Below are 21,798 nucleotides of genomic sequence, written 5' to 3' on the forward strand. Positions count from 1 at the left end.
TTCATTCAGTTCAATTTCTTGACTTTCACAGTGTTGAGCATATCGCTGGAGTGCAAACTGATACTTTGATATTTAGAGAAGAGTAGTGTTTTACTGAAAAGTGGCTTTATTTGTTCTTTCTTACAACATGTCGCTGTATCATCTTACTGTACATACAACAGTCACCCACAAATAATAAATAGTATTTAAAGTCATGTATATTTAATAGTTACAGCACCGGTAGTACATAGTGGATGTGGTCATTGCAGATTTGAAAATGAAAAAAAAAAAAAAAGTTCACTTTGCACTTAAGATTCCTGAATTTATTTTACAATGTCTGATTTCTCCATCCACATGTTTCATTTTGTTTTTTATTGTCGGATCTAGAAAATGAACTTCACATGTGATTAAAAAAAGTAAAGCTGTAAAAAAAAAAAAAAGTTAAAAAAAAAAAAAGACTATCACAAGTATTACATTTTTTTCATTAATGTACACAATTTCTGGGCACCTGGGTATTTGTTTTTATTCCTTTTACAACACATACACTGCTCCTCCTCTGGTACCTGTTATCTTATTTTACAATGTAAGCTTGTACTGAATGTTGAGGTAACACCTGTGATCTACATCAATGGGCCATGATACATGCACATTCACTTCAGAGACAGTTGTTTTTAGATAGAAGAATGTTAACAAAGGTATGGGGGCATGGAAACAACATGTACAAAGTTTTTACACACAAAGGACTCATTCATTTTTCCAGTTGTTTGTAAGTCAAGTCTTGTCATGATAATATTAGGAGCAATGCCATTGTTCTCTTGCACTCTTCTGTCCACTTTATTTATGAATGTCATCTTGATTGTTGTCTCTCAGGTTCATGTTACTCCTGGATGTTCCTCTGTTCCTCTCAAAATATCACACGTGTTGATGTTAATCTTCCCATGTTGTGATATATGCATTTATATAAAGAGGAATTTCTTCATGATCACACTTTTTTTTCATTTGTCTTCCTTCTCTTATCACCCTTTCTCCTTGGGGTGGATGGTGTCAGCTTGCTGGAAGTAACTTTTAATGGTTTTTCGGGTTTGAGGATTTCCCAGCAGCTGCTGCCCCCTGGCAAGCTGTTGTGTCACAGATTCCAGGAGGTCCCTGGTGCCCAGTCCTACCTACCCTGCCTGGCTCTCCAGGCTCACCTGGATCTCCTGGAGATCCGTCACGTCCGTCTTTGACAATTCCAGGAACGCCTGGGAGACCTGTGGACACAGCATTCAATGAGTGAGTATAAGACATTCATGTATCAGTTAAACTGCTTAATCCTGAGCTGATATACAGCTCTGGAAAATGTTAAGAGACCACTGCAATTTCCTGTGAAATCAGCATGTCTGCATGTATGACAGCCATTCCAATCCTGTGTCTGTTGAATTCCAACACAAGCACACATTATTCTACTTAAACACCTGATCCATGTCTTATGTAAGAAGGACAAGTATAAAAAAGAAGATTTTTTAAAAGAAGATTAAAGACACACCTTTTTAATCAGGCTTTTAACTAATTTTTTAAACTCTTCTTGTTCTTATTTTGTTTTATTTATCACTGATACTTTATCTATTCTATTTTATTTATAATCTTACGTATTTTACTCTTGGTACTGTATTTATTTTATTTTATTTATTCTTAGTCCTATGTTATGCTTTTAGTCTTTAGCTTTTAACACCAGTGTTTCCTCAGGGGGGTCCTCCACACTGGGAGCTGTGTCTGGTCTGCTAGTGGGGGTACTGTCCTTGGGTCCCTTTGGCCCGACTGGCTGGGGGTCCTCCCTTCGATGTGGGGGGTCCACCTGTCTGTCGGAGTCGGGGGGCCTGGGTGCTGGTCCCCCCGATGGCACGGCCTGTGGCTCCTCCCAGTGTGGACGGCCCCAAAGGTGGCGTTTCCTTGATCCACAGTGCCATGCCATGTCTCCCTGTTGTGTGCGTGTGCATGTGTGTAAGTGTGTAAGTGTGTGGGCGTGTGTGTGTGTGTGTGTGTGTGTGTGTGCGCGTGTCTAGTATGGAGGGTGGGAGGGAGGGGTTTTCTTTGTAATTGTTATTCTGTTTTTATTGTGTAATTGTTTTTAATTCTGTAAAGCACTTTGTGTTGCATCTGTGCATGAAAAGCGCTTTATAAATAAAGGTTGATTGATTGATTGATTGATAAAAACCACTACTGTGGCCATCACTATCTTCTTGCAATAGGACTAACTGGGTGGCAAAAGCAGTGCTATCAGTACCACAAAAGTAACTGGAATCAAAAAATAACTATTGAAAACTACGGGACTTCTGCTCTGAAAATGTTCCCAAACTCTGAGGATTGGTTCTTCTATCAGGACAATGCTCCTGGCCTCAGCTAGGTCATTAAAGGTGTGGATGACAGACCACCAGATGAAAACCCTGTCATGGCCAGCCCAATCTCCAGACCTACTTTGAAAACTTGTGGAAGAAGATAGTCACAAGCCATCGAACATTGCTGACATTCTTGAATTTCTATGCCAGGGGCTGCATAAAGTCATCCAACAGCAGGTGGAGAGCCAAGACACATGAAAGCTGTCATTGAAAATCAGGGTTATTCCACCAAATATTGATATTTGAACTTTTACCAAGTTACAACATTAGTATTGTGTTGCTTAGAAATGAATGTGAACTGGTTTTCTTTGCATTATTTGAGGTCTGAAAACACCTGCATCTTTTTGTTAGTTTGACCATTTGTCGTGTTCTGCAAATACATGCTCTAAATAGCAGAATTTTCATTTGGAATTTGGGAGAAATGTTGTCGATAGTTTAGAGAATAAAACAAAAATGTTCATTTTACTTAAACACATTCCTATAAATGGTAAAATCAGAGAAAGTGATAATGTTGCAGTGGTCTCTTATTATTTTCCAGAGCTGTGTACAAACACCATTCACTCTCACATTTACACATATGGGTGATGGGTGATTTAGATTGACCTGTTAAACACCCACAGAGAAACATCTGGATATATTTTGTTCTTGATATGTAATGACAGATATCACATCATTCACCTCATGACAGGAGAAGGACTGAAAACATGTAATTAACAGTTTGTATAGTATTTCCATTTACTTTATAGCAGTAAAGCATTCATGTGTCATTTAGGGTGACCACACCTGAGTATGTTTGTGAGGGATAACATGGACCATGTTACCAGTGCTGATGGATGGTTTTATTATATGATATAAAGTCTTTTTAACTTTTAAATGAGCAGTACGAGAACTCCAATAACACTAGTGGTATAGTAGAGCTTTATTTCTTGGGACAACCCTGATGAAAGCCAATAACTGAAACATGTTGCCCTAAATGCAAAGTGAAATAAAGTTCTTCTATTCGATAAGTGCTGCTGGAGTTCTTGACCTGTTCCAAGGTTTTCTCCTTCTCTGTGCACCTTGGAAGTAGATGAAGTTCTACCACAACCTTCTACTTAGATTAACTTTTCAAGTAGAAGCACTCGGAGAGCGCAGACCTCTGCCAAGGCAGATCAGTGCCCCCGCCCCCCCGATGTTTATCTGTCTGTCCATGTGTAAGATAACTCAAAAAGTTATGCATGGATTTGGATGAAAATTTCAGGAAATGTTGATAGTGGCACAAGGAACAAATGATTAAATTTTGGTGGTGATCGGGGGTGGGGGGTTGGGGGTTGAGGGGGGGCACTGAACTGCCTTGGCGGAGGTCTGCGCTCTACGAGTGCTTTTCTAGAAAAGAGCGCAGACCTCCGCCAAGGCAGATCAGTGCCCCCCACCCCCAATCACCACCAAAATTTAATCATTTGTTCCTTGTGCCAGTATCAACATTTCCTAAAATTTTCATCCAAATCCATCCATAACTTTTTGAGTTATCTTACACACAGACAGACAAACAAACAGACAGACAGACAAACCAACGCCAACAAAAACATAACCTCCTTGGGGGAGGTGATGAACACACAGTAGATTAACTATGCAGGCTACATATTAGGCATTATGCATGTGAAGGACGAATGTACTTTAACTCAACTTTCTAACTTAAATACTGAGAAGCATAAAAGGAAGCAAAAGATTCACAGTTTTTATGGCACCTCGGGGATAAAAAAACAGCCAGATGAAATATATTCTATCAGGGTTTTTTTTTTTTGCATTAAAAAGCTGAGAAAAAAAGATCTTAAAGTATAGTAATGAAACTAACCTGCACAGAATCCATACAAGAAACATCTATAAATACCATTTCTGATGCTGAACAGTCATAAAAATCCACCATGTATTCTACATACACAGAGCTGTGGAGACAAACAGTAGAGTTACCATAAAAGACCACCCACCTTGGTATCCCTGATCTCCAGCAGGTCCATCAATGGCTTTGCCAACGGGTCCCTTATCACCCTGTTCACCAACATCACCTGTTTTGAAACACAGTTCATGTCATTGTGTAAATTATGTTTATTATGTTGTTGCTTTGTAGATGTCTGATTTTATACCTCTTGGACCAGGGTCTCCAAGTTCTCCTGGCAGACCTCTGTACCCTGGTGGTCCACGGGCACCTGGGTGTCCTACAGATCCAGAAACACCTGGTTTTCCTGAAGGCCCAGCAGGACCAGGGCGGCCCACCATTCCAGGAGCCAGGGGTCTTCTAAGGTTAGCTGCGAGCTGTGCAATCTGATCTGCATGATAAAGAACAGCACAAGGTCAATTATCCTGGCTAACAATCCATTCACTCAGTTGAATTACTTATAGACTTAAGTTAATTAAGATCTTCACCATCAATCATTGAGCCACAGAGCTCTCTAATGTGCTGTTCACTTGCCAGTTTACCCTAAAAAACAAGAGAAAACAGTGTGACTGGGTGTATCTTCGTTCATCAGAGGATATTTACAGTTTTGTGCAGATTCAAAAACATATACTTACAGGTACGCCTGTCTTTCCTGCAATTCCAGGCAGACCTTGCTCGCCCTGGAAGCCCATTGGTCCTTGTTTTCCTGGAGGGCCTCTCGCTCCAAGCTCACCTTGTGGACCTGTCACTCCCTTGGGTCCCAGTTCGCCTCGTTTTCCACCCTATAATCATCAAAACCAAGTAAGTTGCAAAGCTGATAATTCACAAAAATAACCAAATCAGTTTATTCCACAGGTTATTATTGTTAACGAAAACTAACGAAATGACGAAAACTAGAATTATAAAAACATTTTTGTTAACTGAAATAAATAAAAACTATAATTAAAAGCAAAAACAATCACTAACTGAAACTGTATTGTGTGTTTACAAAACTACCTAAAATGTATAAAAATTCTGGATAAAATTCCTTTCATTTTCGTCTTTGTCAATGTCGAATTGATATAAAATCGATTTATTTCCCTCAAGAAATTTTAGCTGCTGGCACTATATGATATTTAACAGTTCGTCACTTGTGGTCACTTGTGGTTTACAGTCGTCCTCTGGTCCCCACTCTACCTGGAAACATGTAGACTAAAGTTGGGAGAAAGCAGCAGAGTCCTGTCTGGGATTTATGTGAATTCGACGGAGAAGAAGAGAAAAAATATAAAGAAACTAAACTAAAACTAAGCATTTAGAAAATAACGAAAACTAATAAAAACTAGCAAACCTGCTCTGAAAACTAACTGAATTAGAGAGAAAAAAGTCAAAACTAAATAAAACTAAACTATAATGAAAAATCCAAAACTATTATAACCTTGATAGGAACATAAACATTCATAAGCCTCTGATTTAGAAGCTGACTAAACATTAACCAAAAACAAATGGAGTCTGCTGAGACAGTGCGTGGGTAGATTCAAATGGCATCTTGTCGCTTGATTATTTTACTCCAATGAGCACAGAGAGTGATGCTCATCAGTGTTTCTAATTACATAAATTGTGCAGCAACTTAATGTGACTTGTCTCTCCCTTGTGGCGATAACAGTGAACGGGCCAATAATGCTAAAGCAGTAATACCTATCTCTAATTAATCCTATTAAACTTGGAATGTGAGGCAGACTCATGTGTAGTGACTTTGACAAGTGGGCAAATAGCTCAGAGCTAGACACCAGTTTGTAATGTTTAGTGAGGGAGGGAGTTTGGAACAAAGTTGTACTGTTAATAACACCCACAGAGAGCATGTGGTATAACTATACTAATAGACAGACATCTCCTGCATGTAAAAAACTAATTTCAACAGCTTTGAGAGCATGTAAAGCAAAACAGAAAACTAGTACATACATGACCACAATGTGAGTAAAAAAATGAATGTAACTCACTTCTCCTTTTTGACCAACTGGACCAAAAGGACCCTAAAAATGATGATATAAGCAAATTAATGTTATAAAAAATGATAGGTTTGTTATTGTAACTGCGAAAACAATACTTACAGGTTCTCCATTCTCTCCTGGAAGACCGTCACTTCCTGCTACACCCTAAGGACGCAATATCTCAATTTACTTTATGGCACAATTAATAATTGAGATTGTTTGTGTGTATGAGAGATACACAGCTGAAAAATCATTCTATGAAATGTTATTTTATAAGTAGAAATACACTGATTTAAAAAAAAAAAAAACAGGACCTGGGTTTAAAGTATTTAACCCATATAGACCCAAACAGCCACTGGCAACCGAAATCATCTTCAATCTAAAATATTTAATAATTTCCGATCCACTAAGTCTATCAATACATGTGAATAATTGGTGTAAAAATCTTTTCAAGGTTATCAGATATGACCCATTTGGACGTTCAGAGGCTCTGTAATGAACATGGAAACACCATCATCTTCTAATAACAGTGATTCACCAGTAAAACCCATGGAGTTTAATAAATGACAATGAATGGAGAGACTTGTTTTATGTTCAGTTAATGATATATTTGCTGATAAAGTCACTTTTTCTTCTGTTTTCTGTTTCTGACCTAATAACTCTCAATTTTAATCCAAGCTTTTATGAACATCTACATGATCGGTAAATTAAACATAGGAAAATAACTGAATTTCACGTTCAAAAATTGAAAAATGCGAGGGATAATATCATAATATATAGTGATAAACCACAGAAAGAAATATAAATTTTTGTAAATGCCACAAAAGTAGCACTGGGTCTTTATGGGTTAATCATGTCTTAAAACTTTAAATATGCAGGAGCAGTCTTCCATAGGACACTCAGTGGGGTCACATTTATGCTTGACCAGCCTCAGCTTTGATGTAGAAATATTTACCATGTCGCCTTTAGCTCCAGAAGCTCCGACTGGCCCCTATATTTAAAAAAAAAAAAAAAAAAAAAAAAAAGGAGAAAGTGAGTGAGTGAGTTATTAAATGAAAGAGCCATGGTGAGTTATTTGACTGGTGGAAGGCAGGCTGTGGAGAAGGAAGGGAAGTGAGGTGGGCTGGTTCAGGGGAACCAGGAGACGTATAAAGACCGCCTTTGTTCCATCCCCAGATTATGAACAAGAGCCTGCTTTGTGTCTGAGTCGACTCCTGGCTGTAGTTGGAGTTCATACCACTAGGACTGAGATGGGAAGACCTGCTTATTGATAAACCACACCATATAAGCACAGCTGACAGTTGTATATCTCAGGTGGAGACTTGGGTTTTGAAGTTTACATATCCTCTTGAGACCCAGGAAAGCGAAAATTTTAGCTTTTTTACATTAAACAATTGTCTTGATTGGAAACTGCATAATGCAACAATTTTTTAGATATATTTTTAGAATTATTTGTATCTATATATTTATTTATTTTATAAAGGAATGTCCTGTGCAATGGACTTTTTTTTTTTTTTTTTTTTTTTTTAAATAAAACTGAAACTTTTGTCCCCTACAGAGGACAAAAACGCATTGCTAGGTCTCAGGAGGATATTGTTCTGTTTTATATTTACTGCTATCATAACTACATCCTGGGATCACACATCACAAGACACACTCACCCTTTCACCAAACTCTCCACGGATTCCTGTTGGACCTGGAAGACCTGGATCCCCCAAGGCTCCTTTCACCCCCTGTGATAAATAAAACACACAGTCAGTAAATGAACCAATAATTAACACTAATGCTGTTTAGTGACATCATGACACTGACCTGGAAGCCTTTTACTCCTGAAGGCCCAACGTGGCCTGCAACACCAATTCCTCCCTGTTGGAAACACACATTGTCATATCATCCTATAAGAAGGAAGTGGTCTTAGTTCATGTCATTTTCTTGCGAACACTCAGTCTTGAATCTTTCAAGATGTGACCTAATGGATGCGATGGGTCTTTGATGTGTGATTATGTGCAAAGGGTGTGATATCAGCATGTTAATTCCTATGCTCTCATGAGAAATACTTTGAAGTAAATTTACGTCCAGCTTCAGAGATTCTCTTTTATCATTTTTTTTCTTCAGCGCAGGGTCAGATATGAACAACAAAGACCTCTCTATGTATGAATCCCCCCTTTATGAATATCCTTAGCGAGCCACTGAATCAGCAGTTACACTTGAAGGAGCTGAAGTTTCTTACCCTGCTGTTTCACTTCTGGCATGAAAACCTTTGGGTGCATATATTACTGCTCAGTGGTGCTATCTTTGATGCTTCTTGTACATCAACCATGTTTTAAGAGATTTGCTTTAAAAACCTTTTGGAGACTTCAGCTACAGCGTAGGCTCTCGGTGAGTAAATCGGTTATATTTAAGAGATGACCATCTGTGCTGCTGGAAGTCTAATGATTTGGCTTGTAAATGGGGCAAAGATTATTTTTAAATGCCCTCTAATAGCTAGATGTGATTTAAGCTTATTTAGCAAAACTAGAAGTGCAGCAGAAATATACACATCACCAGTGTCAGCTCTAACTTACAGCCACTCCTCTGGGTCCTGCTATTCCTCTCTCTCCTGGGATGCCAATCTCACCCTGAGGGCAGAGACGAATGATTGTGTTGGAAAGTTTGGAGAGCAGATGCAACATAGTTCAAGTTCCATGTTGGTTTAATGACATGCCAGGCTGTAGCCAAGTAATGCCCCAAAAGCCCATCAGATACATACAGGAATACCTGGCTCTCCAGAGGGTCCTGTCTCCCCAGGCTTCCCTGGATCACCCTGGGAGGAGAAAACAGTTGTCAACCGTTGTCTAACCGAGGTTCTAAAATTAAAGTGCAGTGCTATTTTGCTGTAATACTTACAACTCCTCCTTTAGATCCCTTTACACCAGCCTTCCCTTGCAAACCCTGGAATAAAAATGCACTTTTTTAGGCAGGGAGCTAATTTAGGACTGTTCCTCACACATTTAACCTTAGAAAATATGCAGCAGGGAGAGCAGGCATTACAGCTGCTCCACGGAGAGTCAATTAAAGAATATTTTTTAGCATCAGCAACTTCACACAAAAACACTAGTTTATTAAAAAAAAAAAAAAAAACTTACAGGAAGTCCGTTGGGTCCTTTCTCTCCAACTACCCCATGGCGTCCAGCATCACCCTGTAAACACAGAAAACACATGAGCCTTGATCTGGGCATTGATGCTCATGTTATGAAAACAGAAAACATTCAAGGAGAAAAGGCTGAATTTACCTTCTCGCCATCCAATCCAGGTGTACCGTCTTTGCCGTCTCTGCCAGGAATACCCTGTGGATCAAAATAAACCATCAGTGCTGTAGAGCAGGGGTGTCAAAGTCATTTTAGTTCAGGGGCCACATTCAGCTAAATTTGATCTGAAGTGAGCCGAACCAGTAAAATAATAACATAATAATATATAAATAATGTCAACTCCAAACTTTTCTGTATGTTTTTACAGTGAAAAAAGTAAATTTACATTATGAAAATGTTTACATCTACAAACTATCATTTAAAACAATGTGAATAACATGAACAAACTGAAAAAAAATGTAATTTTAACACTATTAGGCTTTACTTTATCATTTCCACATGTACATTATAACTTACAGATCACCGTGGATCTACAAATACACAAAATAGTTAGTAACAGGTGGAATATTATTAAAATTGCACTTCTCTTAAGACATTTCAGGTTGTTCATATTTGTTTAGGTTATTCAGATTTTTTGTGAAATTATACTTTGTTTTAGTTTAAACACGTGAAAACATTTATATTTACACAGAAAAATTTGGATTTGTGATTATTTATAGGTTATTATGAGATTGAATTGGTCTGAATGTGGAACCTGAGCTAAAATGATTGTTGACATCTTAGTGTAATTTTTGAATTTCACAAATTCATCCCAGGGGCCGGACTGGACCCTTTGGTGGGACGGATTTGGCCCCCGGGCCACATGTTTGACACCTGTGCTGTAGCGTAAACGGTGATGTGCAGTGTATATACATTATATACCAGTGGTTCCCAACCTTTTGTGGGTCGTGACCGCATTTTAACATCACAAATTCATTCAAAACAAAGACATTTTTGTGCTGGAGATGTCTTAGCGGGGCCAGGCGGGTGAAGAAATCTTTCCATTCTCTGTTCAATCCAGTTTTCGGGCAGGTTGAAATACAGTAATGCAAGCGGTCACATGATCAGGTCAATCAAGATATACCCTCTCAGATATAATATCCTATTTTATTTGAACTTGATTTTATTAGGAAAAGTGTGTGGTGTTTTAATTATAATGAAATATACACTGAATCATTAAAACAATTTTTTATTAGTAATTTTTTTATTTTTTTTTATCAATTACTAAACATTTCAGGCGACCCCAAGGTTGAAAAATGATGTTATGTACATTGTACTTACAGGCTCCCCTTTGGGTCCAGCTCCACCCGGGGCTCCTTTGGGACCGATTTTACCCTTTTGAAAACATATCTCGTGTTAATTTATCTCTCCATTTCACATTTATCAAACTGATTGCTACAATAAAAGGTATCTTACTCACAATTTCTCCTTTGGGGCCTCTAAATCCCTGTGGTCCTTTTTCTCCTGAATCACCCTGGAAGCATCAGATGAAACACACACAGCTATTCGTTGATGGGACCAATGATGTTTTCTAGCTATAGATTATTACCACCAGTTGCTTTTCATGTAAATCCATTTGCAAACAAGGAGAAACTCACTGTTTTTCCAATGATGCCGGCAATACCAGGTTTACCTCTGAAGCCAGGCAGACCCTAGAGACAGAACATGAGGAAAAAGTTAATAAGTAGTTTGTGCATCGATTAAAAATATCTGAATAAGAAATTAAGTGACTTTATGAAGGTTGCTTACTCTGTCTCCTACACCTCCCATGGGGCCTTGCAACCCCCTCAGACCACGTGGGCCCTAAAATACAGCATGAGAGCATTTTTTGAAGGCCATGTCGACACAACAAACAAAAATACACAATAAACCACTTTGCATATTTGACACGTCCTCTGAGATGTCAGAGTGAGGCCTATGAACAGTAAAAAAAAAAAAAAAAGAAATAATAGAAGAAATATGAAATATGGTGGAATTGTTTGCCCCTGAATTACCTGCAGACCCACAGTGCCGGGAATACCAGGTGGGCCAGGTGGACCAGCATCACCCTGCAGACACAATAAGACACTTAGTACAGAAATAAAAGCACAAAGGCGCTCAAAGATTAACCCTTTCATGCATAGTGGTCACTACAGTGGACAGCTATTCTACAGCTGTTTTCTTGTATATTCATGGATTTTGTTGTTTTATTTATATATCAACCAACACAGTGGGCACTTATTTATGCATCATCTCATACACTGCAGTTCATACCATTACTGTAACTTTGCTGTTCTTCATAAACCTGATCTGCAGTAACATATTTAGTGTGTCAATTGCAATTTTTTTATTAGACTGTAATTAGCAGGGTTTTTTTAAACAGTAAGTAGTGGGTTTTTTTGGCATATTTTTTTAAGTGAGTAATAACTAATAATAGAGTATGTCAAAATGTGAGAAAACATCAGATTAGCGGCATTAAAAATGTTTGTATTTCATCGTTTTCACACAGTATGTCAGTAAATACATGTTTCTTTGCTTCAAACATTAAACACATGGTGTCTAGCTGAGTGGACATTTTTGTAACTCCATGAAAAAAAAAAAAAAATCAGTCACATTGTTTTTTTTTCATGCCTAAAGAGAAATAAAAACACTCAGGAAAAAAAATATTGATTAAGGTTCTCATAATTCATGCATGAAAGGGTTAACAGTTAGATGAACAGTAAAGAACTTCCGTAAACAATACACTTACTTTTTCTCCATCTTTTCCAAGCTCTCCCTTATCTCCTTTATGTCCTGTGTGACCCTACGGGAAACAAAAATAAAAACTAAGGGTCAAAGGTAAACATAGACCTGTGAATGGAAGTAGACATGAGTGACTGTGTGCACACTGGGCAGCAGATATGCTCAGATCTTTACCTTGAATCCTGGCATCCCAGGGGGTCCGGGGGGACCAGGAGGACAGATTGCAGGACACTATCAGGGACAAATAAGACAAAGCACTGAAGAATATAGACTGTTCTCAAAGGATGATTTGTCTTTTACAGGCACATGTGCTCATACTGTGAGCACAAGAGCAGGACTTACCAGAAGGTCACCATTAAGATCATGAAGAGTTCCAGGAAGACCCTGAGACAAGGACAAACAAGAGACAACAGGTTTTTTTTTGTTTTTTTTTAAATCTTTGTGATTCCGCATTTCAGTCCTTTTGCTTTTTCACAGGTGGTAAAGATGCATGCGTATATCTTAGGAGTCGTTCAACAAGAAATCCACTGGGTGGCAGTGAAAAAATACAAGACTATATTGTTCAGTCTCAGTAGTAAAATATACAGTATAAAAATGAGTGTACATACTGGGGGGCCATCAGGGCCAGGAGGTCCGGGAAGTCCTGGAAGACCCTCAGCACCCTGATGAAGAAAAATGCAAAAATCAGAAACTCGACAAAACAATAAATATTCATTAATGGAGATAAGGCTTGCGGAATCAGTGACATCTTTTAAATCACTTCTTAAAACACATTTTTATGGACTTGCTTTTATGTGATGTTTGTCCCTTTTAATTTTTAATTTTAATTTTCTAACTTTGAATTTTATCCTGTTTGATTATTAATTTAAATTGTCATACATGATGTTGTCTTATCCTTCATTTTTACATTGATTTGACAGCATCATGTTACGTTATCCCTGCCCTCTTTACTCCGATTCACTTAATTTATTCGAAGTGTCGTGTTTTTGCATTTGTTGTACACATCTCTCTTATTGTGTTGCTTTTGTTTTAGTGTTTTTACTTGCATCTTTTATCCTGCTGTTGTGCCCTCTGCTTTGTCTGTCAAAAGCAATTTGTAAACTTTGTTTTCAAAAGGTGCTATATAAAAAAAGCTATTATTATATTATTATCATAATGTGTCATTTAACATCTTGGTGCATCTGTTAGAATGATTTTAACTTGAATTTGATACTGACACACATTATTGCTGTATGTTTACAGCTTCGCCTGATGCTGAGATAAACCCCTGTTTGGATAGTAAGATATCTACACACTGTGCTTTATACTCTGGTTAATAAATCCTACGCAATGCAGACTTGAAGAGAAATATTAGTTCACAATCTGAAGCCACTGTCCCACTGCTGCATCGTATGTAATTTAGGTTAATATCACACATGTAAAACAGGGCTTTACATGGAAAAGACTATTGGATATCTAAGATTAATATCCCTTGCATTCATCATTAACAATAACTTACTTTTTTCTATGGCTTAAAGGCATTTTTAATTGAAGGTAGAATAAATTAGATTAGTTTTCATGTATTCAGCCACAAGACGTATTATAAGGATGATCCATTTCTAATTTAGGAGATAACATGGATACTTACTGCTGGACCTTGGGGTCCGACTCCGCCCGGCAACCCGTTGGTTCCAGGTAGCCCCTGGAAACGAAACAAATTGGATTTTGGGGTAATCTTTACATTTCACAAATATATATACAGCCCAACATCCACTGTAAGAATACTCAGAAAAAAATACAAATGAACAGTTTGAACGTGTATCGATGAGACAAACACACTGCTCTACATTTTAAGCACAAAAGGATAGTGCTTTGTACTCACTGCAGCTCCTGGTCTCCCTCTGCCCTACGGAAGACACAGGAAGGCAAATTAAGTCACAAACACCAAAAAGATGATCCAATTCACTCAAAATGTTAATATTGACCAATTTTTAATACTACAATAATTACATTTGAGGAGTTTATCATATTGTTGCTTTCATCGACGTTCTCATCATCATTTCTTTATCTAAAGGCTGGTACATGTGATATGAAGTAACTTCTGTGTGTGTACTTACAGGAGGTCCAGGTGGTCCAGGAGGTCCAGCTTCACCCTGTGGAGACACATCAGACAAAATCAGACAACAGGGAAACAAATCTTCCAACATATGAACTCATCTGCTTATCCATATGTGGAAATAACAGGTATTTAGAAGTTTTCCTTTGCATACTTTACTAATGTATACAAACAGCAATACTGAACTGTGTAAAAAGGTTGACGATCATTCTGAATATTTATCATTTATAGTGATTTTTAATAGTTTTGTTTAAGTCTTGTTGACTTATTTAATGTATCCTTATGAGAACTTATTTGACAGTACTTAATTTTTCATTTTAAGAGAACAAAATGGAATTATCTTGGCAACTACAGTATTTTCTTTAATCCATTAATTTAAAACAATCAACTTAACTGCATTAATATGGCAGACATTTATGAGCATTTTGGTTCAATATAATTCTTCCTCTTGCCTTTAACGAACGTTAGTTTGCTGACGTGCATTTACAGTTTCTTTCTTTCTTTTTTTTTTTTTTTTTTTTTTTTTTTTACTTTTTTTAATTATTCAAATGTTTATTGCGAACAGTCTTATAAGATATTATACAAGACATCAGTGATACAAAGTACACATTTCTCTTTTTTTTTGAAGAAGAAAAAAGGGTATCAATAACGATCATTAAAAGGAGGAGAGAGAGAGAGAAATAAAAAAAAGAAAAGGGTAGTATAAGTAAATTAATTTTTTTTTTTTTTTTTTTTAAACTTATATTTTATTGTTTTATTTTTGGAATTTTACAACACAAACATTTAGAACATGGTGTCACTTGTCGTCCTGTATATTGTCCACTTTTTCCATCGATCTTCGCATGTTGCTTGCTGTAGTCTTATAATATAAGTCTCTCCATGTCATTTACAGTTTCTTTTAATAAGCAAATACTTCTACTCCATTCTCATTTCTGTCCTTCTGTTTTACCTCCACCTTGCCTTACTCTTCGTTTACCCCTCGCAGCTGTATTTGTGTTGTCTGAGAGGTGAGAAGGTAAAAATAAACAGTCCCAACGCACTAATGGTGCATTTATTCAATACATTCCTAAATGTGCAATTAAGACAATGGGCTCAGAAATCATAAACATGTACATGAGGGTTTGCTAAAATGAGCTTACAATAGTAAAACTGCTCTTGTATTCATAGTCGTCATTATTTATGTGGAGCTAATTAAGGTGAAGTGAGCTTATACTGTGTTGTGCCTAAGCCTCAAAGTCCACCGGTGTTTTCTTATTTGCTGTGCATGTTTCTTCAGCATGACTCTCAGGTTTGTGAGGAGGCTATAACTGTGTAGTAATCTGAGTAATTAGGGACACCGGTTGGCGCACGCTTCCTCATAAGGTTGGCTAATTAGTTCAATTGCCCGGGGCTTTATCTGTCTTGACAGTAAATGTGCAGCCGTACAGAGGAGGCCCCTGAATCTTTATTCCCAATTCTATAAAATCTTATGTTTGTTGCTGAAAAATAAAGTCTTAATTTCCAGCCCCGTGGAGCCACCTGTTTAATCATAAGATTCAGCGTTGGTTTGGACCTAAATGTGTCTGTCTTGTATCTCTCAGAGGATAATTCTCATTTCCCTCTGCATCAGGGGTAACAGATCATCATCCCCTAGAGTCTCACAGATTTGTAGGAAACAGTACACATTCCGGGCCGGATTAGGGGAAACTGCAGAAATAAATCCGATTTTGATCCCTCATTAAAAATATTCCCACCAAGAGGGTGAGCCAGCTTGACAAATCTAGGCTGACAGAAAAAACACAGACCTGGTCTCGGTTAGACCCTCTTAACAGATCTTTACACAGCCACATCCAAACATCAGATGCATCACGTGTTTCAGTATTTCATGTCAGTGGGTCTGGAGTAAAAAGTCAGACAAATGTAACCGTGTGCATCTTTGGGTTAGACTTAGACACACTTACCTGCTGTTAGATAATGTATAAAGGATAGGCAAAATAAACAGAAAGATTCAGCCTACTTCTTTTCAGTCTGACTGTATAAAGTAATTTTTTAATTGGTGAAGTTTGCGTCATAAATTTTCGATTTATCACACTGGAAGAAAAATCCAAGGCACTTTCTTTAAACATTAAAATGCCTTTATTATCATGGCATGGTCATATACCTTTTGACTTCCTGATGAAGACTTGAAGCTGAAACGCATTGAAGTGTTTTTTAGGTCTAGATACGACCATGCCATGATAATAAAGGCATTTTAATGTTTAAAGAAAGTGCCTTGGATTTTTCTTCCAGTGTGATACATACTTTTTGAATCCCTTTTTCCAAAGAGCACCTCGAACAAACTCTTTTTTGGTCCGAGAAGCATTCCTTCCCAAACATTTTTTGAACTGCCTCTATAAATTTTCTATTGTTGGGTCTATGGATTGGATGGATCTGTGGACTGTGCAAAAAAATAAAAGTTTTATTTATTCTTCTGTATAGCACTTTTTTTTTTTGGACAGTTTCTATGTCTTTAAATCTATTCTGTATTTTCTACTTCTATTTTGGTTTTAATTTTTCCTCTGTACAGCACTTTGGTCCGCTGCAGTTGTTTTAAAGTGCTTTATAAATAAAGTTGGATTGGATTGGATATATAAATTAATGATTTAATTGGTGAAGTTCTAAATTTTCGATTGTTGGATCTATGGCTTGGATGGATCTGTGGACTGTGTTTGTTCTTTAGACTGAAATTAAACAACAAAACAAAAACAAACTTACAGCTTCTCCTGCAGGTCCATCCTTCCCAGCAGGACCATCAGGACCTGTCAAACCCTGAGGACACAGTAAAAACGGTTACCTCATGTTCCTCCATACTACCTACCTTCAACTGGATCATCATTTACTTTTAAGGTTCAGACCCACTACTACATCCTGCGTTTCCTGAACACTTACATCGACTCCTGGAAGTCCGGGCAGACCTGGTTTTCCTGGTCCTCCTGGAATTCCTGCTTTCCCTTTGGGACCCTTGAAAAAGTGGGATTCGTACGTTAGATATCTCACAAAATGACGTGTTAATTTATGTGATCTTACAACTACTACTACTACTACTAATAATAATAATAATACAGTTGATTTATAGGTGTCTTTCTTGGCACTCAAGGACACCGTACAATAAACAGGAGAGTATAAAACAAGCAATAAAATAGAGTAAAAAGCAAAAGGCAGGTTAAAAATTGGTCAATGCAATTATGGTCACACAGAGAAAGATGGGTTTTGAGTTTGGATTTGAAGAGAGGGAGTGAAGAGACATGTCTGAGCTCCGGTGGCAAGGAGTTCCAGAGCTGGGGAGCAGATCAGCTGAATGCTCTGCTCCCCATGGTGGTGAAACGGCCACCTTAGACTGTAATGTTGGAGTACTTACTGCTTTTCCTGGTAGTCCAGCAGGGCCAGGTTTACCCTGTCAATAACACAACAACACAGACTGCTTTTAGGTGTATTTAGTTGATTTTTTTTGCACATTTTTCTGCTTCTGGAAATCTGTAAGTCACTTGTTTGACCACTCATCTCTAGCCCGTCTCGGTATGTCATGTGTAAGATGCAATGTTTAGCTTCTACAGCAACTGGGTAAGAGCAAACACTGTTAAATTGACCTGCCGCCTACTGGTCACATGATAAAAGCCTCCGTTTGGTTTGGACGAGGGGGGATGAAGGTGCGGGGAGGAGGTGTGAGGTGTAATTCTAGATGGTCTCACAGGGTTGGGGAATGCATGAATGGGTCCTCTGTGTGCCTTACTTTGCCAGAGTAACAAAAATATCCACAACTAAAATAGGCAGAAATTTCCTAAGATGAATTAATGCTTTTTATTTGGAATCATTTTTGCATCAGTAAAGTTGACAAAAATCAGTCAGTCAGAAATGAATGAAAAAAATGGGGGAAAAGGATGTTATAACATATTACTAAGTTGACGTTTTTACTTGGATTTCACATAATCCAATTTCCACTGTTGTTTGTTTTTGTTAAATGTGACATATCCTGTGTGGCAGAAACTGGAGGGTGAACTGAGAGTGTACTGTATTTATGTTGTCTGTGTCTCAGTCAAACAAGATTTACTAATGAAAAAACCCTGATTAATATCATATAGAAGTAATTATTATTAACCTGTTACTCAGAAGTACAAGCTATGATCCCCTTATTAAATAGTTTAATGGGCAATAGTTGTCTTTTCTTTTCTTTCTTACTAGTAGATCTCCTTTTTTTTCATTACACTCTTAAACCCTGCCCATCTGACAACCATGGTCATTATTTAATACCTGTAGGAGGGGTTGTGGGAGGAGTCACTCTGATAAAATCCAACATCTAGACACAGTTTAGCCACTTTTATATGTTAAGAAAACATTCTCTCCAAAAGGATGCTTAAAGGGAATTTGAGCAAACAACTTGAAAAACACTAAAAGAAATTGAAGTATGCTCTTTGATTCTTATTTTCATATATTTTAATGTCATTTAAATTATTTAAAATAGGGCTGTTTATCCAAAATGAGAGAGCAAACTAATTAATTCATAGTGAGGAGTGTCTACTTGTAGTATTTAGCCCAATCTTGATTCCAAAACTGACTTCTGCCACTTTGGTTTTGAGTAAAGAAACCGTCAGAGTGCGGACAACTCACATCAGTGCCATCCCTTCCTGGTGGCCCTGGGGGTCCAGGGGGCCCAGAAGCTCCTCTGGGGCCTGGCCTCTGCAATGCACAAATCATCACACGAATTCAGCTCTTATTTCTGAAGCATTTGCAGATAGATAAATAGCTTTATTAATCCCCAAATGGGGGAATTAAAATTCCATGGACTCATAACACAGTACAAAAAACACAGCATCATTATGGACTCTGCTGCAGACCTTTGTAACATCAGTGCAAGAGCCCAATAGTAGTTTCAAATAAAATTCTCATTATAAAAACGCAAAAAAAAAAAAAAAAACGTAAAAAAAAACGTAAAAAAAAAAAAAAAGCTATTGAATGTTCCCTTGAAACAGTCTACACAAATAAAAACGAGCAGCTTTTAGTGTGATATTCAATGTCACTATACTTTAAAATAGAGTTTGGGCCTGAATATTAAAACAAAACAGCATGAACTACATTGAACGTTTCAGGCATACATATAGATTATTTAAGACAACTGCAATTCCATGACTATATAATAACAATATTGTGCGTAAACATGACTAATTCTCCCATTACGAACAAGTGAAAGGCTATGAAAGAATTTACTAAAAAGACAAACAGGTCAGTAATGTAGCTCACGGTTCATTTCACTTAAATAAACTATTTTGACTAAGGAGACTTCAAATAAAGTGCAGTGTTGCCTCAGTCTGAGGCTGAATGAACAGAGGTGGCATTGTGCGCTCCTGCATGAGCTCCAATCCACGCATTCCACAGGTTCAGAGAAAACAGAACCCTGACTTCTTCAACTAGTGTGAGAGGCACAGCCGGTCACCTGCACATAATTACAATGAGAGCACAAAAATAAGCCCGAATAACCAGAAAAAAAATTAATATCACTCCAAGTCGTTCACTGCATACTTGGAAAAAAAAGTACCTGAACGCACCACTCAGAGCTGATAACTTTCAGAGGCTGAGACTGAAACTCAGGCCTTCATCTGCTGTAGAACACAGCCACAGTCCTCCTCCTCATCATCTGGTATAAAACCTCAGCTGGTCCGTGGATCACATGGATCTGAACCTAAAACCCTCTGGTCCAGTTGGACACCTGATGGTCCGGCCTCATGATAAACAGATGGAAGGATGGATGGGTCCCTTACCTGAGCGGAGGACCAGGTCAAAAGCTGGCACAGTAAGAGCACCCAAAGAGCGGACCACACGGCCATGGCACCCCGCTCGGCCTCACACACCCGAGTTCACACGGAAAAGTTCCAAACCCCGGTTCCCGGTCCTGGCTCAGTCCCCCCCACAGTCCGCGACGGAGTCCTCCTTCACCTGACGGCGCACAGCTCCTGAATGGAGTCCTGTTTGGTCCCAGATAAACCCGAGCCTCCAGCCGAAGGGGCTGAACTCAGACTGGTGCACCGCACACGGGGGTGAGGGGGGCCACGGTGGGTCTGCACGGGGACGGAGGCTGAGGGGAAAGCACTGCGGACGAGCAAAGTGGGCTGAGCTAAACCTGTTAAAGGTACGGGGGTCCCAGTTCTGAGCAACTGACACATTCAAGACCAGTAGACAAGAACCTGTAGAACTAGGTTCCTAAAGGGTCCATGTCCTAGAACCTGTAGAACAACTAGGTTCCTAAAGGGTCCATGTCCTAGAACCTGCAGAGCTAGGTTCCTAAAAGGTCCATGTCCTAGAACCTGCAGAACTAGGTTCCTAAAGGGTCCATGTCCTAGAACCTGTAGAACAACTAGGTTCCTAAAGGGTCCATGTCCTAGAACCTGCAGAGCTAGGTTCCTAAAAGGTCCATGTCCTAGAACCTGCAGAACTAGGTTCCTAAAGGGTCCATGTCCTAGAACCTGTAGAACAACTAGGTTCCTAAAGGGTCCATGTCCTAGAACCTGTAATTCAGGGATTTTAGTTAAGGGGTCACATACACTGTAAAAAATGATGGTAGAATTAACATTAAAAAAAATTGTAACATTGCAACATAAAAAATCCGTAAGTGAAAATACAATGCAAAGTTGTATATTTGAAAAGATTTTTGTGTTAACGATTAAATCAAATATAAATATAATTTGTATGTAGAAATTATGTACACTGTAAAAAAAGATACCCCATATCTACCCAATAAAAATAAGGCAACACATTACAAGCAATAATATTAATTAAATCTCACTGTGTTTGGTATTGAGTAAATGTTAATTAAATGAAGCCCGCCATAGTTATCCACTTAATATGAATAGATTCGAAAGCAAAACAAAATGGAATTAATTTAAACCCAAACAAAAATATTGACTTGATATGAAAAAGATACATTTCTTAATGTGTAAATAGTACTTATAAATATTTCTTTAATTCTACATTTCAGTGATATATAATTGAGCAATAATCTTCTACATTGATCAGTGCATTAATTTGAATTCAATCAATGCAATGAATTAGATCTAAATATTCTTCTGTCTTAGGAATAACTGCACTATAAGAAATTTAACTATGCTCTACCCAATTTACTCAATGAAATATTTATTGTTTTGAGAAAATCAAACTGTAAATTGAAAAACAATGTGGTGCTGTTTAAATTGCAAGACCACAATGTTGGAATAATAGCCTATTTGCTTTTTTTATTTATTTATTTTTTTTTTTATAAAAAAGTAAACATTTAACAATTTAACATTTTAAACATGTAAATTAACAGGCGGCTATGGCTCAGTTGGTAGAGTGGGTCATCCAATGACCAAAGGGTTGGCAGTTTGAATCCTGGCTCTGACGGTTCACATGTGTGTCCTTGCAAGACACTGAACCCTAAATTACTCCCACTTGGGCCTGGTGGCTTTGTAAAGTGCTGTGGGCACCATGAAGGTGTATAAAATTCACTATATAAGTGCAGTCCATTTGAAATACACGTATAAAATGTTAAATCTACATGTTACTCCATATATTTACAGTTTGATCTGTTTTTTAC

At 37.9% G+C, this 21,798-nt stretch overlaps 1 protein-coding gene across 1 annotated transcript; it reads right to left on the minus strand.

Annotated features, from left to right (window-relative positions):
* Nucleotides 1-179: 179 nt before the first annotated feature.
* col9a3 (collagen, type IX, alpha 3) lies at nucleotides 180-20,298 on the minus strand. The gene is made up of 32 exons (XM_030138326.1): nucleotides 19,991-20,298; nucleotides 18,843-18,911; nucleotides 17,596-17,631; nucleotides 17,127-17,198; nucleotides 16,953-17,006; nucleotides 14,221-14,256; nucleotides 13,986-14,009; nucleotides 13,752-13,805; nucleotides 12,733-12,786; nucleotides 12,467-12,508; nucleotides 12,299-12,355; nucleotides 12,132-12,185; nucleotides 11,398-11,451; nucleotides 11,153-11,206; nucleotides 11,002-11,055; nucleotides 10,824-10,877; nucleotides 10,685-10,738; nucleotides 9,509-9,562; nucleotides 9,362-9,415; nucleotides 9,123-9,167; nucleotides 8,986-9,039; nucleotides 8,801-8,854; nucleotides 8,049-8,102; nucleotides 7,898-7,969; nucleotides 7,192-7,227; nucleotides 6,357-6,401; nucleotides 6,246-6,278; nucleotides 4,905-5,051; nucleotides 4,758-4,812; nucleotides 4,478-4,660; nucleotides 4,322-4,399; nucleotides 180-1,229 (listed from the first exon to the last, which is right to left on the minus strand). Exons 1-32 carry the CDS (start codon nucleotides 20,054-20,056, stop codon nucleotides 1,045-1,047), a joined length of 2,037 nt encoding a protein of 678 aa, XP_029994186.1. The 5' UTR covers nucleotides 20,057-20,298; the 3' UTR covers nucleotides 180-1,044.
* Nucleotides 20,299-21,798: the final 1,500 nt, after the last annotated feature.

This window comes from Sphaeramia orbicularis, chromosome 7 (genome assembly GCF_902148855.1).
Source record: "Sphaeramia orbicularis chromosome 7, fSphaOr1.1, whole genome shotgun sequence".
In the NCBI taxonomy this organism is placed as follows: Eukaryota; Metazoa; Chordata; class Actinopteri; order Kurtiformes; family Apogonidae; genus Sphaeramia; species Sphaeramia orbicularis.